Genomic DNA, 21,737 nt, shown 5'->3' on the forward strand with positions numbered 1-21,737 from the left:
TCTCTTGTTCCTAAAAAAATTCCACTATATGAATTGAATGCTCCTAACTAATTACAGTTTAACGTAATTAGTCATGTGTGTTTTCGCCCCAAGCTTGGTTGTTTATAAAATAACTCCAAGTTAGGGTAAGAATCTTATCTTGAAATTCAGAGTGTTCTCTTACCCTTTACTAATTGTAGGATTGACAGAATTCCAAGCTCCTGAAATAGAGAAACATTCCCTGTATACTTGAATAGCTAAGAAACAAGGCTTTGTCGAGTAGAATTGATACTCAGCAAGTATAGATACCACCTGCCAGTTTAGATGGTTTAGTTACAGTGGGTAGTATGTGAGCACACCAGGTTCTAAGACTGGCCTGAGGACTCTGATAACACTTCGTAAATATCAGCAGCTGTGTCTAAATTAGCCTCCTGTAGTGTGGGAAGTTGAGTCTTGAAGCAACTGTTTGGGCAGTGATAACCCTGTAATTTTCAACAAACATATCAATGTTATGTCCTAGAGAATGTTAACATGTATATAAAGGGTAGATGTATACCCAGGGCTGCTCCTCATGCAGAGGGGCATAAACACCGCCCAGAGCCTCTTAAGATGCTGCTGTGATTCATTTATGAATTCAGGTTCACTTACTGAGTGTTACTTTTATGCATGTAGGTAAAAGTGTACATCCCACTTAGTCTTTATCCTCCCAGGAGCCTGCTGCAGTAGGTATTATTTTCTCTGTTTTAGAGATGAAGAATCTGAGGCTCAGAGAATTTAAATGACTTGCTTATGAGATCTAAAACTCTATCACCTCGCTACAATTACATGACCCATTGTTTCCATAGAGAAAAGTCTCTGCAGTTTATACAGCAAAAATTCATTCTGATAAAATGTAAGCTCATTTAGCATTGTTTTATGAAAAGTGTAACTGGGAAATACCTCTCCTCCTTAAATTAACTCTCTGGATATGATATAATACACAAAATATTATAGTGCTCTTTCAGAGAATGAATGGTTGGCTCAGTTTTATTCTTCCTAGAATTTTATTTTAAAAAATACATCTTTAGGCAAATCCTCTATTCATGATTTATTTCAGCCCCGTTGGGAAGTGGGATTCTCCTCATTTTGGTGGCAAACATCTGTCTCTCTGGGGAGCAAACGTAAAGGACTCTGGCTCTTCAGCAATGACAATAACGGTCTCATAACTCTTTGCCTGATCTCAGGATCACCTGAATGGACTCTATTCTGAACATAGGGTTTGAAAGTTGATGTTCCAGCAAAGTGGTGATGCAAATTGAGTAACAGTCTAATGATGACCTCAGTTTGCACAATACAAAGTGATGGCAGTTGCTCAAGGCACCCCTCATCTGCCTGTTCCTCTTTCCTTCTTTCTGTTGTGATTTTTAATGAGATCTCAGTAAACAGGGCCCACCACTGACCGTAAGGTCCCATGATTTACTTGTTCTTGGTCACCTCACAGATTCTGTGTGCCTCAGTTTCTCCTTCTGGAAAATGGGCATAGCCAAAAACAACTTTCTCTTTTGTGCTATTGAAAAGGTATAAACAAGACTTTTAAGAGAAGTTATATGCTTACATATAGTCAATAGTATATGCTTATATACATACAAATAGTTATATGCTTGTGTATTTTTAAGAGAAGTTATATGCTTACATGTAGTAAACTTAGTTTTGGTTTGAGGGAAATTAGTTGATTAGTGGAATTCAGATGGAGAATCTCCTTCCCTCACTGTGGGTGAACACTTCTTTTAGAGGGTAGGTAGGCTAAGGTGTGGGAGCTGACAATCTTGTGTGTTCTGCTGTGGCTTTCTTGTCTCTCATAAATAGTACACAACATGTATCATGATGTTGTGATGTTTTTCTTCAATATCAACCATCTGGAAAATCTCTCTTTCCCTCCTATTATCAATAAGTCAGTGGCCTTTTTTATTTGGTCAAGGCCTGGTGCATATTCTATTAAGTCTATAGGTTTGAACCCTAAAATATTTTGGGTCACTGTTTTGCACCTCAAGCCCAGGCTGAACCCCTAACCTGGAACTCTAGGAAATCTTCAAAGGGAATCGGGTGGTTGGAAGACTGACTTTCTTAGTGCCACTCATTTCTTTAGTAAGTATTTATTGCTAACTTGTGTGTCAGGCACAGTTCTTGGTATTGCAAATGCAGAAAAATAAGATCCCCGATCTCATGGAATTTCCATTCTGGCAAGGGGAGACAGGAATCAAAGTAAACAAATAACAAATATAATAATTTCAGATATTGATATGAGCTATGAATACAATGAAATCCGGTGACTGGGAGGGTGAGAAACCCCTCTGAGTAGTTGATAAGTTGAGCTAAGCAGTTGAGCTAAGACTTTAGTGAGGAGAAATAACCAAGTGTGGAGGGAAAGTATTCCACGCAGAGAAAATAGCTCATGCACTATTGTTTAGGGAATGAAAATATGCCTATATTCTACTGGCATTAAACTTTGGGAGGCAAGCGTGACAAGATGGAAAGCGGATTGACTTGGGAATCCACCCTCATGGGTGAGGGTGGGAATCCCAACTTCTGTTTCTCCATTTCTCGTAAGTGGCTTCATGAGTAGCTACTGCACCAGGCTGCTGTGGGGCTTGTGTGGATACGAAACAACTATTCACCAATTGTGAGACCATTCTCTCACTCAGTGCTGCTAAGGTGTTGGCCAGGAAAGCTTCAGTCTTTGCTTTGTCTAATCCTAAGGCATCACATCACCAAGAAGCCCACTGGTCGGTAGGTAACATCAGGGGGCAGCCATGGAGTGTCTGATAGTGAAGGCATTGGTTCTACAACTCCAGAAGAAAAATGAGCAGTGCTGTATGGTGCAGCAGGAGCCCTGGGTTCTAAAACAGTCTCTCCGTGATCTTGGAGGAGACCCCTCTCTCTGTTCTCAGGTTCTTATTTGTTAAAAAAAAAAAAAAAAAAAAAAAAAAAGGCAAGGGGAGGTTAGAATCACAGCTCCTTTCCAGCTCGTTGCCAGGATTCTAAGATGCTCTGTGTAACAGGCCATAAGACACAACACCCAGCCAGACCTGACTCGGTAAAGGCAAGGCAAGGGAGAAGCATGGGGTGGGATGTATGTGCCAAGGTTTGTTCAGGCGAGTGGCTTTTCATTGCAGGAGTTGGAAAGACAAGGTCTTTATCAAGAGAGCAGACTGTGAACAGCAAGAAGTAATGCTGCCAGTCATTTTTGTGTGGCTTCTCTCTGCCTATGGAGAGTGTTTGTGTGTAGTGGAGGGTGACTATGTTTTCTCCTTCCACTTCTTTGGATTAGGCTGCAGTGTTTCCCCTACTGAAAACAGTATACGAAGGCTCCCGACTGGGGATGAAAAGTCCCCTCATGCATTGATTTGCAAGCAACAACTAAAACTGTATTCACATCACAGTAGCCCATGCCAACAAAAGAGCTCTTGGACCCAGTGATGGTGCATTGTTTGCAGAGCGGAGCTGCTGCCACCCTAGACAAAGCCGCATTAGAGACACGACTTCGGGCTTACAAATAAGAGTGCTGAATCATTCTGGAACCCTTCGATACGGTGTTTTCCTCAAGATTTTATAATATGCAATTTAAGAGAAGAACAGCCCAACGAGCCAATATTCTTTTCAGAAATATCAGCTAAAGCATAGCCAGGGGCCAGAAAATAATTGCTTTTTTTCTCCCACCGTCTCGTGCTCCCACCTGTGTTTCTGGCCTGCCTTGTTCTGGAAGTGGAAATTGTAGCTACCTAATTCAACATTTTCTCCTGCTACTGCTGCATTTTTAGATCAATAGATATCCTAAATTTGCTTTGCTCACCTACTAGTATGTCCCTAGAATATCTCCCATAAGTAGTTTCTCTCTGGAACTTACTCTCTTTCTTCTTACTCATGTCCTCTGCTTTTCCTCTTAGGATCATAATTATCAACTACATAACAGCGAAATTTTACTAAGAATACTTAAGAACATTGACAGAAAATGTCATTTTATATTGGCATGTGCAATTTGCACATACACAGATAAATATATCTTATGCGTACAAATATGTGAATGTTCAAATCTCCATGTCAAGTGATATGAAGTTTGACATAGAGAAAACAAATGTCTCAAACTTCTTTTGAAACATGGCATGTGTATGTGTGTGTATGGATTTATGTAGATTGTTCTCTAGATCAGACACAGTATGATGATGTCTTTTAATCCAGTTATGTAGGGATTGGAAAACTTTAATTCACAAATAAATGTATTCATTCTTTATAAAACAAAGACACAGGATTGCCAAGCCCACCTTATTGCCAAGCACTGTCTTAGGTGTTAGAGAAATAGTGATGAAAAGGGCAGATTTGCTGCTGTTGTTTTTTTTTTTCAAATTTAGATTCTTCCTTTTTTTTTTTTTTTTTTTTTTTGAGACGGAGTCTCGCTCTGTCGCCCAGGCTGGAGTGCAGTGGCGCAATCTCAGCTCACTGCAAGCTCCGCCTCCCGGGTTCACGCCATTCTCCTACCTCAGCCTCCCGAGTAGCTGGGACTACAGGCGCCCGCCACTGCGCCCGGCTAATTTTTTTTTTTCTATTTTTTAGTAGAGACGGGGTTTCACCATGGTCTCGATCTCCTGACCTTGTGATCCGCCCGCCTCGGCCTCCCAAAGTGCTGGGATTACAGGCGTGAGCCACCGCGCCCGGCCTATGTCTAAGAGGACTTGAGCAGATCTGTACCTATTAATAGAGCATAAGATATTTTAAGACAAAAATAGGACAAAAAAAGTCTGAAGCAGAAATAAAGGATGCTTTTAGTCACCTGAGTTGACTGAATTTTGAACACGTAGATAAAAAAAAAGACTATGCTTTCCAATGGCCAAAGCAATTTAGAAACCATTGAATTATATAGTTACGATCTTCCAGTTGCAAGATGACAAAAATTAATTTTCTAGGGAAAAAAAGCTTCTCTTTAGATTAGGAATTTATCATGTTTTCTTTAAAGTTTAGTGAGTGGCATTGTGAGGTTTTATAAAAGATAAAATACTAGCTTTCAAATATTATACATTAAAGGTAAAAATTAAAATTACAGATAAGTTATACTCCAATGAGGGCAGTTTTAAAAGAGGCTCTGATAAGAACTTTAAGATTTACTTTGTGATACCCAATTCTAATCAAGGATGAAGGGCTACTGAATTCACTTAACGTGACCATTAAACAGTATATTTTAAGCATCAAATGTCTTAAGTGACATATTGTGAAGTCAGTATAATTACACACTTTAACATGTATTCTAAGGTAGGTATTGCATCTTGATTAAAGTTAGAGCCCTGAATTTCTTTCTTTTTATTAATAAAAAGGAAATTCTTTATTGGGGGCAAGACATTCACAGAAAGCATGTATTTTTTGAAAGGTGCCTGAATCTTTTGTATCACTCTCTTACATAAATTCTGGTGAAGCAAACAACCTTCCAAAATATAGTTGTTTATATGCAATGAATACAGGTTAGAAAAACCTCCAACATAGTAAAACAACAGATAAATAGAGTTAATGTGAGGCAGAAGAATAGGCATAAGACCTGTGGTTTGGATACTACCTCTGCAGGTTTTTTGTTTTTTGGACACAGAGTCTTGCTCCATTGCCCAGGTTGGAGTGCAGTGGCGTGATTTCAGCTCACTGCAGCCTCTGCCTTCTAGGTTCAAGTGATTCTTGTGCTTCAGCCTCCCTAGTAGCTGGGATTTCAGGTGTACACCACCACGCCTGGCTAATTTTTTTTTTTTTTTTGTAGAGACAGGGTTTTGCCATGTTGACCAGGCTGGTCTTGAACTCCTGGCCTCAAGTGATCTGCTAGTCTCAGCCTCCCAGAGTGCTGGGATTACAAGTGTGAGCCACTGCACCTGACCTCCTCTGCAGTTGTGAATAAGATGGGTCTACCAAGAAGTGCAGGGTGGCAGCTTGGGTGGGACACTCAGCAAGAGCTGGATGTATAATAATTAAATAGAAGCCAGGCATGGTGGTGCCTGCCTGTAGTCCCAGGTGCTCAGGAGGGTGACACTGGAGGATCACTTGAGCCCAGGAGTACAAGGGCACAGTGAGCTATGACATGCCACTATGATGTGCCACTGCAGTCCAGCCCGGGCAATGAAGGAGACCCCATCTTTTTTAAAAAAATGGAAGAGAGACTCTCCCTGAGATTTCAAATTTCCATTTTGTCAGTACATTTCAAACTGAGTAAATGTCCTAAAAGAAATGAACTAGCTTACATTTTTTAAAAAAATTATCATTTACAAGGATGGATTGGATAATTTAAAGATACCTGTGAAGTAAAATAATTAGTAATTTGTGTGATAAATTAGAACTGTACATTTCAACTAGCAGTTACACGGAAAGCAAGTTGGCATTTTATTTATGGAAATGAAGGGTCCTTTAAGAGACCCTTTAGTATTTCCATGTCCCAAAGACAACTCACAAGGTCATCTCTTCTAATCCTATTAACTCACAGGGGAGGTTAGAGGTCTTGTCCAGAGCCCCGTATCTAACTGGTGGCTCTTTGACCACTGAATTCAAGTTCTAGAGAAGACAAAGATTCCAACAAAGAATTTTAACACTTTGTCATCCATGTTATATGCACTGTCTGTCACAGAGAATGGGAATATTTTAGCTCTACACTGAAACAAGGAATAAAAGCTAAGTTGGATGGCAGCAGTGTTGTTCATATCTCCTGTTGGTTTCAAATAATTGCTACTTGACCTTTGTTCCTACTTTTTTTCAAGCATGCCAGTGATTCTAAGCATGAAACAACCTACCTAGATAACTAATAATATCACAGAAAAAGACCAGGAGCCTGGAGAGAAGGCTGGGCATTGATTCCATTTTGTTTCATAAGACCTGACACAATTTCTAGCTCCAGATATAAATACAATTCCTACATCACAAAAACAATTTGGAAGTCCCTCTGCATTCTTTATGATGGGATTTAGTCTGGATTTTCTAGGAAATCCAGTAATGGAGCCTGCCTGCTTTCTAGGACTGATTCTCTTCTTCCTGATCTTTCTGCACTTCTGTCCCAGGCTTGCACACTCATTTCCAAACCCTTACCTTCCCCATGTGTAACTGAGATTAAAAGACTTGTTAACTTCATCCCTTTTGTCCTGAATTAACTCATCTGAAATGTGAGCTCTTGAGACCTAAAGTTGTAAGAGGAATACCTAGGATCAAGTTGAAAGCCTACTGGCATTGGACTCACAATGATGGGGTTCCATATTCCAGCTAACCACTTGCTAGTCGTGTGACCCTACACAAGTTATATAACCACTCTGGGCCTCAGGATCCACTGTTGTAACCTTTGGGAAAAACGACATAGCTCAGAATATAGCTGGGAAAAACAGAAATAATGCCTACAAAGTACCAGCCATGTCATAGAAGCCAAATGGTAACATTATTTAAGCAAAAAGTGAGTCAGAGTTTTTTTTTTTTTTTTTTTTTTTTTTTGAGATGGAGTCTTGGTCTGTTGCCCGGGCTGGAGTGCAGTGGTGCAGTCTCAGTTCACTCCAAGCTCTGCCTCCTGGGTTCACGCCATTCTCCTGCCTCAGCCTCCCAAATAGCTGGGACTACAGGTACCCGCCAGCACGCCTGGCTAATTTTTTGTATTTTTAGTAGAGACGGGGTTTCAACTTGTTAGCCAGGATGGTCTCGATCTCCTGACTTCATGATCCATCCACCTCGGCTTCCCAAAGTGCTGGGATTACAGGCGTGAGCCACCGTGTTCGGCCCTAGCAGAATTTTTAACTGCTTAAATTGGATTTTCAGATGACCTAAGGTTATCACAAGGGGTAAGTAATGAGAATATTGCCCATAGTAATGATGTTCAATAACAGACGAGATGCTGAAAAGACTCCTGCTTAGACCAGATTTTATGGCAATCCCTTGAAACTCATTTGAGGTACCATTTTTATTAAGAGTTTTAGAGTAGATTAGTCTTCAGGCTGCCAATTAGTCAAGTGAATTATTGTCCAGGGGACCACTGAGTTGACAGTATATTAAATAATTTAGTTGAGGATATTAATCCACAGAGCATGCGTAGATGGACTGATAACAGAAGCATCCTTTAAACTGAACTAGTGTTCATATTGGACTGGTGGGCTAAGGTGACATGCCCTCTACTTATTATTTATTTAGCTGGAACTGGGTCACTTTAATTTGCTGTAAAGTGTAGTGAGTGTCGACAGGTCAGCTGCATGCACCAGCTGGGCCTCGTGTTGAATGTCTTCCCTTGTATTGTAGAAGATTCCACTGGCGTTCCCGAGTTCCATTTATGTAACAGGAAGATACGCACTTCTGAATCATCATCATCTCACTTGGCTTTCTTTGAGGCTAAACTTTGACTCTCCTCTCATCCCATTCCTTTTAGAAGAACAGAAGTGAAGTGTATGCTGCTATTGTGCTGAATATTTAGTTTAGGCAAGTCGGGGATGGGCAAATTGTGCTTTTCCATTGTCAAAATCAGACGGACCATGAAGCACAATCCCCATCAAGGCTACTGCAGGACTGTAATGAGCATCGACAGAGCTCCCACGTTTCAGTATTGGATGGTATCTTAGAGCTAAACTAGTCCAACTCTCTCCTTTTCCTGATGATGAAACCAAAAATCAGAAATGTTAAATTCTTTGCCAAGGTTATACAGTTGGTAAGTGACAAAACCAAGGCTGCTGGACTTTTTTGGGGGGTTCACTTTTGAGTATTCTTTCATTATAAAGACGCCAATACATACTATGTCTGATATGCAAATGAATATGTCAAAAGTAAAACAATTTCAGGAAACTTTAATGCTGGATATTTAATATTAGGTAAAAGAGGGAGGTGTGTGTTGACTTCAAAGAATGTCACAAATTACTAGGCAGGAGAAGCCTATCGGTGCACCTAGGAAAACAAATTCTTCCCTTTGTTGTTTAGGGAACTGACTGGCATTGTCCCTAAGGAACTTATGTACTAGACTATAAGGAGACCTAACAAATACTGAGGAAAAAAACCCTTTCTATTTCAAGCTGCAGCTCCAATATCCAAAGAAATACCTACTATATAATGTGAATGTGAATGTCTATGTATGTGTATTTTGTGTATCTGTGTACCTGATTTGTGTGTATTTGTATGTGTGTGTCTGTATTCATGTGTGTTTGCACAATGCATGCATGTCTCTGTACCTGTGTATACATGTGTTCTACATGTGTGTTTGTGCATGTGTGTTCACTCAGGCCTCAGGCACAGCAAGCAAGTGCACCCTTCATGCCGGAGAGCCTGTTCGGCTGATTTTTTCCCGGCACTGCCCCTTAACAGTTTTCCTTCTTGAGCAAGTAGTTACATCGTTTTTCTGAATCTCAGTGTTCTTATCTATAAAATGAAAGAAAGAAGTTAACCAGTGTGTTTTTAGTCCCATAGCCATTTCAGTGATTAAATTGAATTAACTGCATTTGCACAAAATTTGGTAATATTTTATTATAGGTTCTATAATAGATTTGCCTCCCAAACAACCAACTTTGGTATTTCCATGTACAGAGGGCCTTTGTGAAAATGCACACTGTTAAAATTAATCCTTATGGCAGCTCCATGAATGAAGCACAGTTATCTCTACCTTACATACGAGCAAACTGAGATCTTGAGTTGTAGTAATCTTCCTGGAGTCGCCCAGGGAGGTTTTGGAGGACAGGAACACAAACCCACATCTATCTCTAAAGCCAGCCTTGCAGTCATTCTCTCCTTCGCCTCACCTCTGCCCAAAGCTGTTGTGAAGAACAATATGGTGGTTGTGGAACTGGCATCGGCATCCTGGTTCCCTTTATCAAGCTAATGTTTGCCCTTTTCTCTGACACACCTATTTCCCTTGATATCTCAGCTGGCACACAATTTTTTAAAGTCAACCCACCATTCTGCCCTGGTAGAAGGAAAGAGATTTGGGAACAATTCAAACTGGACAGTGAATGCAGGCTTCGTGGAGAAGGGCATATTGCTGGCACATGTTAACAGCACCTCATGGTACGGGACTTGCCTTGCAAGCCTTTGACAGCCATTGAACTGCAGAACCCACTGCTCCTAGTGTTCAACCCAGGAAGAAACAGAAGGAGAACTGCCAGGATGTAACTGCTTAATCCCTTCCTAATCTCTGGATTCTCATAAATCCTTTAACTCTTCAACTATGGAATTATAAGAACTGGGTTTGCAGAATCATTATGGTCATAGGAGGCCCAAGTACTGAGCTATGAAATTCAGAAAAAGCAGAGGGCCAAGAAGATTGCCACAGGGTTGACTTTGAAACCAGTTTGAATACAATTACTGAGAAAGAAAAGCAAACCCCTATTTACAAAATTATTATTTTTGTTTAGTGAGATATATTGAATCAATTTTGCACAGAAAATTGCAAAGGAACCTCTCAGAGCCCTTTAAAAGCAATTTAATATTTGTAATAAGGCAAATATTTCTGACTCTCAACTATTTAGCCATGAAATTTTAAAATCCAATGAAAGTCTGACTTCAATAAATGCTGCTTTACAAATTTTATTGCCTATGTAATAGCCTAAAAATACTGACATTCTTTAGACACTTAAATTTAATCATAATGACAAATAATGAACTTTTAAAACTGCCCTTCATGTAATTGAGTATAATTTGGTGCTTTTAAAACATGGGTTTTTCTGGTACATTGTCTCTCAAAATTGTAAGTAAGGTCGATTTATCCAGCAGCCTGAGAATTTCTAAGCAATTGTGCCTTATTTCTAAGCAGTCTTTTAGAAACATAAAGCACAATATATTGTATGACAAGAAGACTTGAGAGGCTTCTCATCTCAGTTATTAACAATTCTTCAAAAGATCTAGGTAGGAGTTAGTGCTATCGTGAAGTGATGACACCATGGCCGCAGGTAATGTGATGTGACCAGTCTCTGTGTGAGAGTAGGGAGCAGTTTTCCTCCTTTTGGAATTTCCTTCTTTCTAAAGGGCAGTAGATAGCACACCGGACTAGTCTTCATTAGATATAGGATCTGAGCTATGTTCTAAGGACACGTTGCCTGTCTCAGACTCAGATTCTTCCTTAGTAAGATAAGGATAATTACAGTGTTAAAAGGATTTCATGAAACACAACATATGAAAGTGTTTGCAAGTCGAAATCCACCTCTTTGAAGTAAGGCAGTATTAACATCTTTATAGTTGTTTCTCTGTATACCTGTTCTCACCAGAATCAAATACATGACACTGGCCTTGTTGGCAGCATAATCCCACTCACTGTTTAAAGCTTCCCTTTTCTATTGCCGTAGACTGGTCATAAAATGTTTCCTTGTTCTTGAGAGTCACAGAACTCTGTGAATGAACCGAAGTAAACCACTCCACTGCTAGAAAAGCAAATTTGGCCTAATATGTCTATCGATGGGGTCATCTCGGCCATCTCTCTGAAATTGCAGACCTTATGCATATTTCCTATTCCCCTCCACAGCTTTGCTTTCCTCCATGACAAACTTATCATCATAAATACACTTTATTTTAATGTATCTGTCTGATTTACTGTATCCTCCAGTAGACTGTAAGCTCCACTTGGGCGGGGGTATTTGTTTCATTGGCTGTCATGTGTCTTGCACCAAGAACAATAGTTGACATAGAAAAACGAAGGAATGATGACCAGCTTATGGTTGTTATACAGACACTCATATACCTGCAGCTAAGAAAACCTAGAAATTATTAGAAATGGTTCACTATAAGGCTTAGGATGCTTTTAATGTTTCAATTCTAACATGTCAAGGCCCATAAAAGAGTTTGTTTATTTTTAATGTTTTCTACTATTGGCTTTGTCAGCAGTTTCTTATTCTAGCGATTTTTGTCTGCTTAGTTCTGTCTGTGAAGAGGGAGTATAGTTCATGCCTCACATATTAATCTTAGATTTATAGAAAAACATAAGAAATAAAAGGGAGTTTACCCCTCCTTCTATTAGAGCTTATATGCAAATTCCAAATCCACTCTCCTGAGCAGTTACCCACGATTTAATATTCATAAATTCCCACTGTATACTCAATTGCAAGAAACCAAAGCAAGATTATAAACAGCACTAATAACAAACAGGCATAAAACTTTTACTACCCTCTGTTCCCACAGCACTTGGGAGATGCGTCAAATTACCATGTGGAAGACTGGAAAGAGGGAGTTGGGGTAGAAATCATGGCCCAAATAATAGTGATGCAGTTTCCAAATTTTACAGCTTGGGAATCACTACGTATTTAGGAAACTCTACCTTTGTTAATTAGTTGCAACTGCAGAAGATGAGCCTGCAGGGATCTTTAAAGAGAGCCAGTGTAGATGGAGCAGAAGAACAGGAAAAAAAATCTGAAGACAGCATTGCTTTAATGAATCTTTAAGAGGGACTTTCTTCTATCATTATACAATCAAACAAATAATAGACAGGGTTTGACAATACAGGAAGAGGACACTTCTCTCTGTATTTAATTCCCTCAGGTTTCTGACTACTTGAGTTTGAAAAACACATCATTTTGTAGGATCTTCCTAAATAAAACTCTGTACTTTGCTTGTGCAAAAAGAAACAGAATGTAATTCTATTTCTATTTCTAGAGCCAATGCAAACATGTATTTGTTAAATGTTGTTGAAGTGAGTGTAAAATGATGCAGATGGTCGTGGTCAAATGTCTTAATGTCTTGCCTTTCCACCTAGGATTTTGCTGCTTTCTTCTTGATCTTCACTTGGTCACTTTTGCGCTGCTTACAGGAAATTTTCCAGACAAAGCCTAGTGATTGGCTATTCATGAATTAGAGACACAAAACGCTTTAAATTTATCTTGTCTATTTCCAGAGAGAAAGATGCAATATAGATGGAGAAAAATGTCATGTTTGAAGACATTTGCTTCATCTAGATAGTCAATTTAGTCTTTAAAATGTGCATACATGTAACAAATACACTTATTTCTCTCTTAATTTTGCCATGGAAGCCCTTTGGTGCTTTGCCATAGACCAAGTAGTCACAGGAGGAAAACTCAGCTCAGACTGGTCAATTGTAATTTATAATATGCAGAGAAAGGCACTCACCAGCACTGACAGTGATAGCTTCAATGAACTGTTCTCTCCAGCTGTTTGTCCCAACCACAAGGGCCAGGTTTGTCTTCTTAATGAGTTTGTCCACGGTACTCTAGAAAGGTTGAAAAGAATAATATAATAAATGCTGGGTTTGTTAAGGCCTCAGGAAATCTAAGACCTTGTTGATTTTGAAACTCCAGAGTTATATAAAGGGTAGCAGATGTTAGGCTCAGAACAACAGTATTGACATCAAACACTGTTATGATTATGCAAACAAGCATGGTCCTTAGTTGGAAACATTCTGAAATGGAAACTTCTTTGTAGCAAATACAAATCTCCTTCACTGACTCATGAAGAATAGCCTCAGTGTTTAGAATAACAGAGCCTATCCATCCCCCAAATGCTTTACCAACTTGCTTCTCTACTGGTTTCATCAGTAGTGTTTCATCTGCAAGTGAATTAATATATGCCCTATTCAGCACTACATATCTACGAATAGCCGGAAGTGACAAACACATTATGAAACCAAGAAATATTACTATTGGTTTTTGTTTATCAGTGAAACGTAGCCAGATAATGGAGTCTCCAGGTTGCCTGCTGCATGGTCATTAATAAATGGATTTTTCTCTGGGTACTATTTTGTCAGCCTCTTGCCTGTTAGAGAATCCCATGTTCACCCTATTCCTATTGCAAACAAGAATAGACAAAAAGACAAGAAGAAAAGGTCAGTTCTTATGGTTTAGGGCACATTGCAGTTTGCCTTGCCCTAAATCTACCCTGCTTTACTGGCACCGTGCTGCATACCCCTTATTTTTCTTTGGAACTTTTTGAGCACCTTGTTTTGTACAATCAGCACTCTCTAGCTTTCTAAATTCAGTTAACATAACAACAGGAGCAGCCCAATGTTCACTAGAAAACTAAGTAAGCAGATGCACTGAAAGCACTACCACAAGTCATGGCAACTACAGGGAGAAGGGTCATTTCCAAGACACTAAGGCTGTTCTTCCCAAGAAACTACCACAGTGACTAGTCTACCAAACATCCACACTTACTGTCAGAGCATCCTCGAATTTCCACTAATTGCAAAGAGGCAGAAAACTCATTATTAACCATAGGTCAAAATCTGTATGTGTTTTATGCAATGTACCTGAGTTGACTATGGTTTAAGAGAGCACATTTTCAGTTAACTGGGAGTAAGCAAAATGCTATCCAAAGGGCTTGTATTAAGGCCAAAGCCAAATCATAATATCAAGTATGTTTGCTCAATAAGAGTCATTGGAACAGACTTGAAACATTGAGACGATAATAAGCATGAAAGGGCCCATCTCCAGCTGGCTCACTCTGTATTCGTGACATTATTCTTGGCTGAATTGTATGTCCTTAGGGTGATGAGCTTTCGGCTTCTAGCTCTGTGTCTAGAACTGCTGGTGCCCCTGATAACAGCTGTAACCATCACTGCTCTTGGCCACCATAACTTGAAGCATATAATCAGCATCCATCTTTCCTCTCTCAGCTCAGCCACATCTCATCAAGTACTCTGACCATCCTCACTGATACAAATTCAAAGTGCCTTGTAGAATGTAGTAAGAAATGACCTCCATTTTTCCTTATGTAATGGAAACTTGGGACAGTTCTCTCCAAAGAGGCACTCTTGGTGCTGAATCCATGACAGAGTATCCCATCACCTGGGAAACACACAATTGAACAGATAAACTTCTCTAACATTGAGCACAGACTTTCTGCAAGAAATAGCTGCTAAAGAACAACTTTTTAAGATAAACTAAACTTCTCCATGTAAAACCCAGGGTAGATTTTAAACTGTAGTTCATGTTAACCCTGGGGGATTATAGTATAGCCAGGGTTCTTCCTAGGACTTAATTTGTGTATGTATCCTTCCTTGACCTATGGGAAAAATGGGAGTGAATAAAGATATAGTTCAGACACCTGAACTTGGACCTTATTGTCTGTATTTACCTAGGAGGTTCCTGAATGCTAGCGATCACTTTTTCACTGCACTAGATTTTCAAAGGCTTGTGAAAACCTCACCCTCAGCCATGGGTGTTAGTAAAACCAGGTCCTCAGTCACACCATAGTAAACAAGAACTCAGTGGGTAAAGAAGAGTGGGCCATTGTAAGGTATCACCCAGATTTGGGTCTCTAGCACAGTTCTGGGAGCTCTGAGTAAGTTCTTTAAAATACCTATGTTCTAGTAAAAGAAATTTTTTTTTTTTTAAATTTATTTATTATTATTAAACTTCAAGTTGTAGGGTACATGTGCACAACGTGCAGGTTTGCTACATATGTATACTTGTGCCATGTTGGTGTGCTGCACCCATCAACTCGTCATTTACATCAGGTATAACTCCCAATGCAATCCCTCCCCCCTCCCCCCTCCCCATGATAGGCCCCGGTGTGTGATGTTCCCCTTCCCGAGTCCAAGTGATCTCATTGTTCAGTTCCCACCTACGAGTGAGAACATGCGGTGTTTGGTTTTCTGTTCTTGTGATAGTTTGCTAAGAATGATGGTTTCCAGCTGCATCCATGGCGATCATTCAAAAGTCAGAAATTTCTTAAATAATATAAAATCAAAGCTGATACTTAAGGGCAGTTCTAAAACATGCCCCTAACGTGCCCTATAGGTATTAATGGTAACTACACTGATGAACTTTGAAGAGATGACAGGAAATAGTCTATGGAAGCTATCCTACAAGGATAAGTACCCCAAGCAACTGGTTTCATGTAGAGACTCGGGGGACTTTCAAATGGTCAGATCATTGTAGTGGTTACCAGAAAGGACTTTGGACCCAAAAAAGCTTTGCTGCCTAGAAGACTGTGCCCTGCCTTATTTAACTTAATGCTTCTTACAGGAAGTCACTATGATTGCTCTTCCTGTCATGGGTGCATGGCAGGGGAAGGTTGGGGATTATCCCATAAGGGAGAGAACACACAATTCCCCAGGATAACCCAGGCAAAGGGCAGGGGCAAACTTGCTTCAGGAATACCAACCCCTAGAATCTCTGCTGCAGAAAATGGCACCAGGCTCTCTGATTCCAAATGAAAAGAAGGTGAAGGAGGAAGAGTGAGGTTGAACACATGGAGAAAAGATGAGTAGATGGATCACCAGAAATGGACAGTCAGATTCCCGGACTTCTGGAATTGCAGGGAACTTGTGCACATTCCAGGCATGGTTGTGCACCAAGCCACGTTCTGTGTCATACGGTGGGGGTCTAATGATTGGGATCTGCCTAGAAAGCACTGGTCCCGGTGTCTACCCCCTGACCCCCTCCTCTGATGGAAATGTGTGAAAGAAGAGTTAACAGATAGATTCTCAGTGGCCTAAAGTTTAATTGCATTTTTATCTTAAAATATTCCACTTTAGTTTCAAAGACATTTTGTTTTCCACCTGTCTCCTATCAGGCACCTCCGTTTGTGAACTAAATTAAAAAATAATTAATGGATCCAGCTAAAGGAAAAGAGGGGACTATTATGAGAAGTCCAGATAAAATCTGAAACTTCTAAATTGGTGGTCTGATTCTCTCTTTTGAAACCTTCATTCTGGTGTTTCAAACAGGAACAGTGCTTTTGAAAAGTAAGCAGGTAAAATACTGCTGTGCTCTGGGTTTGTAATTCTGGAAAGCAAGAGAGGGGATGCACCTTTCATATCCCACTGCGGAACTGAGGTGTTTCTCCCCCTATGGTCTTCCCAGATGCTAGAACCATGTAGGGGAGAAGGGATGGGAGGGGACACAGGGACAGAGGGAGCAGCTAAGGATCAACAGGAAATTTCACTTCAAAGTCTTAAGCTCCATCTCGAGGCCTACACATTCAACTTCTGCAAAAATGACTTTTATCATCTAGAGAGCTGGGAATCCAATTTCATCAGCTCAACTGTAAACTCTGGTTGCAGGCACTATACCTTCGGTATATCGACTGTACTAAATGTGCTTGGATCTGAAGAGGATGATTACATATAAATGAGAGCTTGTCAATGGTATGTTTCATAGGGAGACATTACTATCCCCATCCCAAACAAACCCGACTCCCCTAATTTTCAGCAGTGTGAATGCCTTGCTCTGACAGATTTATTAGCATTTTCTAATAGAAGTTGGTTTCTTCCACACATAACAATCTCTTAGGATCCACCTTTGCATCTTCCTTGCTATCCCCTCAGATTAAACCTTCTCTTTGGGGCACCTCTGAACTTGTGCAGTCATGGATGCCTCCTGCTGGGCCCTGGTTCTGATGCTGTTTGGTTTACAGGACTCCTTGGTTCCTAACTCTATAATTCCAATTTGGCTCCAAAGGCTCTCAATTCATGAGCCTGTTCCTGAAATTACATCTACCATTCTTTCCAGATGGACCTTATAGCTTCGGCCAACACCATGAACAGTTTCTGTCCCAAGGTGAGCCTGGCTCCTGGTGGGCAGTGTTGGTGAGCATACCTTGAATTCATAGGATTCTTCAATGATCACTTCCAACTTGGTGTGCTCTCCCAGGATGGGGCGTCCCATTTCTGCAATGCGTCTCTCCTCTTCCTCTTTGCTGGTCAGTGGCTGCTTGTCATCATATTCATCTGTGAAACGGGAGTATCAGAGAGTGAGCGCTGTGTTCTGTTTCATTTGAAAATCCCTGGATCCTGCCATAGGAAAGCCAAGGGGGAAGGAAGCCCTAATGACCTATTAAAGCGCCCTGGGTGAGATCATGATGCTGTAGGGAAGAGCTGGACAGACACTTGGCATGTAAGGCAGCATATCACTGTGTCAGCAAGTGATTATAATAATGTCTCACAATCTAAGCTCATGCAAAAGTGCAATTGAGGAAAAGTAATGTATGGGGTATGTCACTGAGAAAAGACTCTGCCTGTACATTGTCTATGTTAAGGGAGTCACCCAGCTGTTCCCTGTGACGCTGGCTCAGTTGGCTGTTTGTACACATTCTTTCAGAACGTGACCACAGGGAAACACAATTGAAAGTGCTAGAGTGACCCTGAGAGATGGTGGAGTCTGGCCTCTTCCTCTCTACTTTCTAGGGACAACAGAAAATGCCTGAGGTCCAAAGAGATGGAGAATAAGAAATTCTGACTTTAGCCTCCCTCTTGCCAAGAGACCCTGTTGCAAGTTAAACAGCAAAACATCCATTCCATGTTTCTGTGGGATGCTTGGGCTCCAGTGCTGCTTCTATCTGGTGCAAAGCCAAAATTTGTTAGGAAAACTTTGTCCATGTTAATCTTAAAGTAAACAGGGAGGGTGAGGGTGAGGCCTTTTGGGAGTTAAAATACTCACTGACCATGTGAGTATAATTATTTCCAGAACCACCATGTAGCTTACAGTCCAGGAGAGGATAGTGGGTGCTGAGAAAATGTTAATGGATCTAAGAGCCCATTAATGAGGGGAAGCTCACAGTTGGCTCTCTCTGTGTGAAGGTCATTAGGATAAATCCCAGACTGAAAAGGCCACGCACATAAGAAGGACAAACACTGGTCCTATAATTACCCTTATCCTTTAGGCCCAGAATGCTGAAACTAGACAAGCTATTACTTCTCAGATTTAAGTGGAAGGAACATTGTCTCCAATGAAACAGTGTCAGTGATATGGAAAGACCTCAGCCCTGATGGCCTCATTTCTAGGACCTCTGGACAAAGTGTCTCCCACAGGGGGCTGTTGACTGAAGAGACATCCAATAAAAGGGATGTTTGGTCCTGGCTTCCTGCCTGGTACACTCAAACATTAGCTTCTGTAGAAGTCCATACCTCCCCTTACCTCCAAAGACCCATGGCCTCGGACTGTGCTATGGTGGCTCCATTATTGCTTTAGCAACTGGTGCAGGGAATGGTTCCTCCTAGGCTAGCTGCTCACTGAGGGCAGGGAGCAAATGGGCTAGAGGCACTGCCAGCATTTACTATGTCAAAGGTCAAAACCAAAAGGCAAAAGCAGAATGTAGCATATTGATTAATTCTTTAGCATATATTTTATAGTGTCTTCCTAAAAGCCCATTTTAAAATCTGCTTTCCTAGCCTCAGCGATTACAGGACACCAAAGAAATTAGACAAAGACTAAAAATAAATGATTTTGGATGGCCAGAAGCTGCTGAATGTTAGCAGAGGCAAAGGAGAGGGACAAGGATAAAAGTGGTAATATTTTTTTATAGTAGGATTGGGAAGTTATGACCCAAGGGAGGGCAAAGGGTTCTGGTTCTCCAAGATTTGTCCTTGCAAAATTATGTGTATCTAGTCAAGAGAGTTGACTGAAATACACGAAGTGCAATTTATCCAGCATTGAAATTAATAATTTTGATTACCACTGCTTTCTGATCCTTGAACCCAGGATAATGTTATTGGTAGTTTTCATAGCAGTCGTTTATGCTAGCATCTTTGTTTGAACCTTTGGCTGAACATGGATGAGTTGAAGACTTACATAGAACAAGAATGGTTTTCTCAGAAGAAGGAATATTACAACTTGGACACCTATTTAAACTGAAGCTATTGGGGGAGGATATTTATTATAGCCTTCTTTTTGTAGTTTACTTATAAATGACAAGTTGCTTTTAATGGGACTCAAAGCAATCTGCATAGAAAAAATAGAGAAATTACAAAACAAAGGTGATGTGGTAGCATTGTTAAGCGTGGCATTTCACAAAATTGAATTGGTTTTGATCATGGTATTAAATAACTGGACATGGATTAAGTAAATGAAGTCAAATCATACAGTGAGTGAAAAGGTTCTTTCTTTTCCAAAAATCCTTCAGTTCTTCTGATCAGGAAGAAATGCTTAATTTGGTGCTGTTATGTCTGTAACTAGTTTCTAATATCTGGACTTGTACCTTTTAAGACAGATAGTCACAATAGTTCTCAGGTATAGAGCATTTGCCATTATCTAGCTACAGTTTAATAACTTTTTTTCTATTGTAAAATTTTTTTAAATTTTACTTTCTATTTGTGGCAAACGATACTAGTTTTCCTGTGTTAGTGACTTAAAGTTTTCTTTTAAAAACAAATTTAGTGGCCAGGCACGGTGGCTCACGCCTGTAATCTCAGCACTTTGGGAGGCTGAGGTGGGCGGATCATGAGGTCAGGAGATCAAGACCATCCCATCCCGGCTCACACAGTGAAACCCCGTCTCTACTAAAAATACAAAAAAAAAAAAAAAAAAAAAAACCTAGCCGAGTGTGATGGCGGGTGCCTGTAGTCCCAGCTACTCTGGAGGCTGAGGCAGGAGAATGGCGTGAACCCAGGAGGTAGAGCTTGCAGTGAGCCGAGATCCCGCCACTGCACTCCAGCCTGGGCGACAGAGTGAGACTCCGTCAAAATAACAACAACAACAACAACAACAAACTTAGTAAAGTATAAACATGAGGCAATTTTTAAAATTACATTAAGTAAATAGCATAGTTAGTATGCAACCAAAGTGGTATGGGAATGACAAAAATTAAGGAAATATAATGTTAACTTATTTCATCTTAACCTAAAAAACAGTAAGGCACACTGTTTCTATCATTTGCTACACTCTTGCTTCAAAGGGACTTGGATTTCTTAATTCTACACTTTTGTCCCTTTGTGTATTCACCTGGAAAAGTTTCACAATTTTCATTTGGTTAAATCTTATCTTTCAAAACCCCACCGCTTCTGGTATGAAATAACTCCCTATTGATGAGTGAGGAGATTTAAGAACTACCACTCTAACCTTATATTAATTCCTTAATATTCGTTGTGTGTATAAAGCATGGACATTTTCATATACTGTTTTTAAAATTTTTAATTATCTTTACATATAAATATCCAGCACATAAACTCACTGAGATAGAACAGTAAGTTTCATTTTGCTTTGAACTGTCCTTGCATCCTCTGGCACCTGTTAACACTATATGGAATATAGTAGGTGCTCAGTAAGTATTTGCTGTGTGACTCTCCAACTCACTGCTAATAAAGCCTCTTAGTTGCTCAACCTACAAAAAAAAAGGATCTTTTTTTCATTGAGCACATGTCATTGTACTCCATACCTTGTCAGCAGTTCCCCCTCTACTTTCCAGGAACTTATGATGTAATGGGGACAGGAATATACGATGGACAACTTCTAAGCATGATAAGGACTAGGGGACCAGGGTTGGGGAACAACTCAGTTGGCTTAAAGAGAGTCAGGGAAGGAAGCCTTCCTTTCCTTAAGGAAGCTTCAGGGAAGAGGAGCTATTTGAAGTTGACCTTGAAGCACATATAGAAGATTGCCCGGTGAAGGTGATGGTGAGGATGGCTAGGAGGTGGTGGAATGAGGAGGTTCATTTCAGGCAGACAGAAATCAAAGGACAACGGTACAGGGTCATGGAAGGGTCAGGGCCATTTTCACTTAAATATTATAAACTTTTATTTATATGTAACTGAGAAATGGCAGCTGTATAGATTCTATTATTGCTCTACAGTTATACAGATAAATTCAAATTTAGGGTCTAGATTTTTGACTGGCAAAAATGAGAGCTAAGCCTAGTTTTTAACAGAACTGTTTTCTGTCTTTAGATACTTTCTGTTGAATAGGGAAATGGTTTAACAGCATTTGTAAAATTTTAATCATCTATTTTGTTTCCTTTTCTCTTTGAGCATTGGATCAAAAGCGGATCATTTTACTATGGTTGAGGTCAGTTTCATTTCTTTACTTCTGCAGAGTGAGATAACATGCTGTGGTTTCAGTTTTGTTTCTCAGATGGAAAATATACTCTTTCTCCTCCTG

The 21,737-nt window shown here is 40.1% G+C and overlaps 1 protein-coding gene across 12 annotated transcripts in view; it reads right to left on the reverse strand.

Moving 5' to 3' along the window:
- The window catches only part of SLC8A1 (solute carrier family 8 member A1), a 497,520-nt gene that overhangs the window by 44,665 nt on the left and 431,118 nt on the right, over positions 1 to 21,737 (reverse strand). For all 12 annotated transcript variants that reach the window (XM_038006243.2, XM_038006229.2, XM_038006230.2 and 9 more), the window contains 2 exons: positions 17,466 to 17,596; positions 13,036 to 13,135 (listed from right to left, as the gene is read on the reverse strand). In XM_038006243.2, the coding sequence (XP_037862171.1) occupies positions 13,036 to 13,135; positions 17,466 to 17,596 (231 nt within the window). The remainder of the gene's footprint in view (positions 1 to 13,035; positions 13,136 to 17,465; positions 17,597 to 21,737) is intronic.

Source organism: Chlorocebus sabaeus, chromosome 14, assembly GCF_047675955.1.
Source record: "Chlorocebus sabaeus isolate Y175 chromosome 14, mChlSab1.0.hap1, whole genome shotgun sequence".
In the NCBI taxonomy this organism is placed as follows: Eukaryota; Metazoa; Chordata; class Mammalia; order Primates; family Cercopithecidae; genus Chlorocebus; species Chlorocebus sabaeus.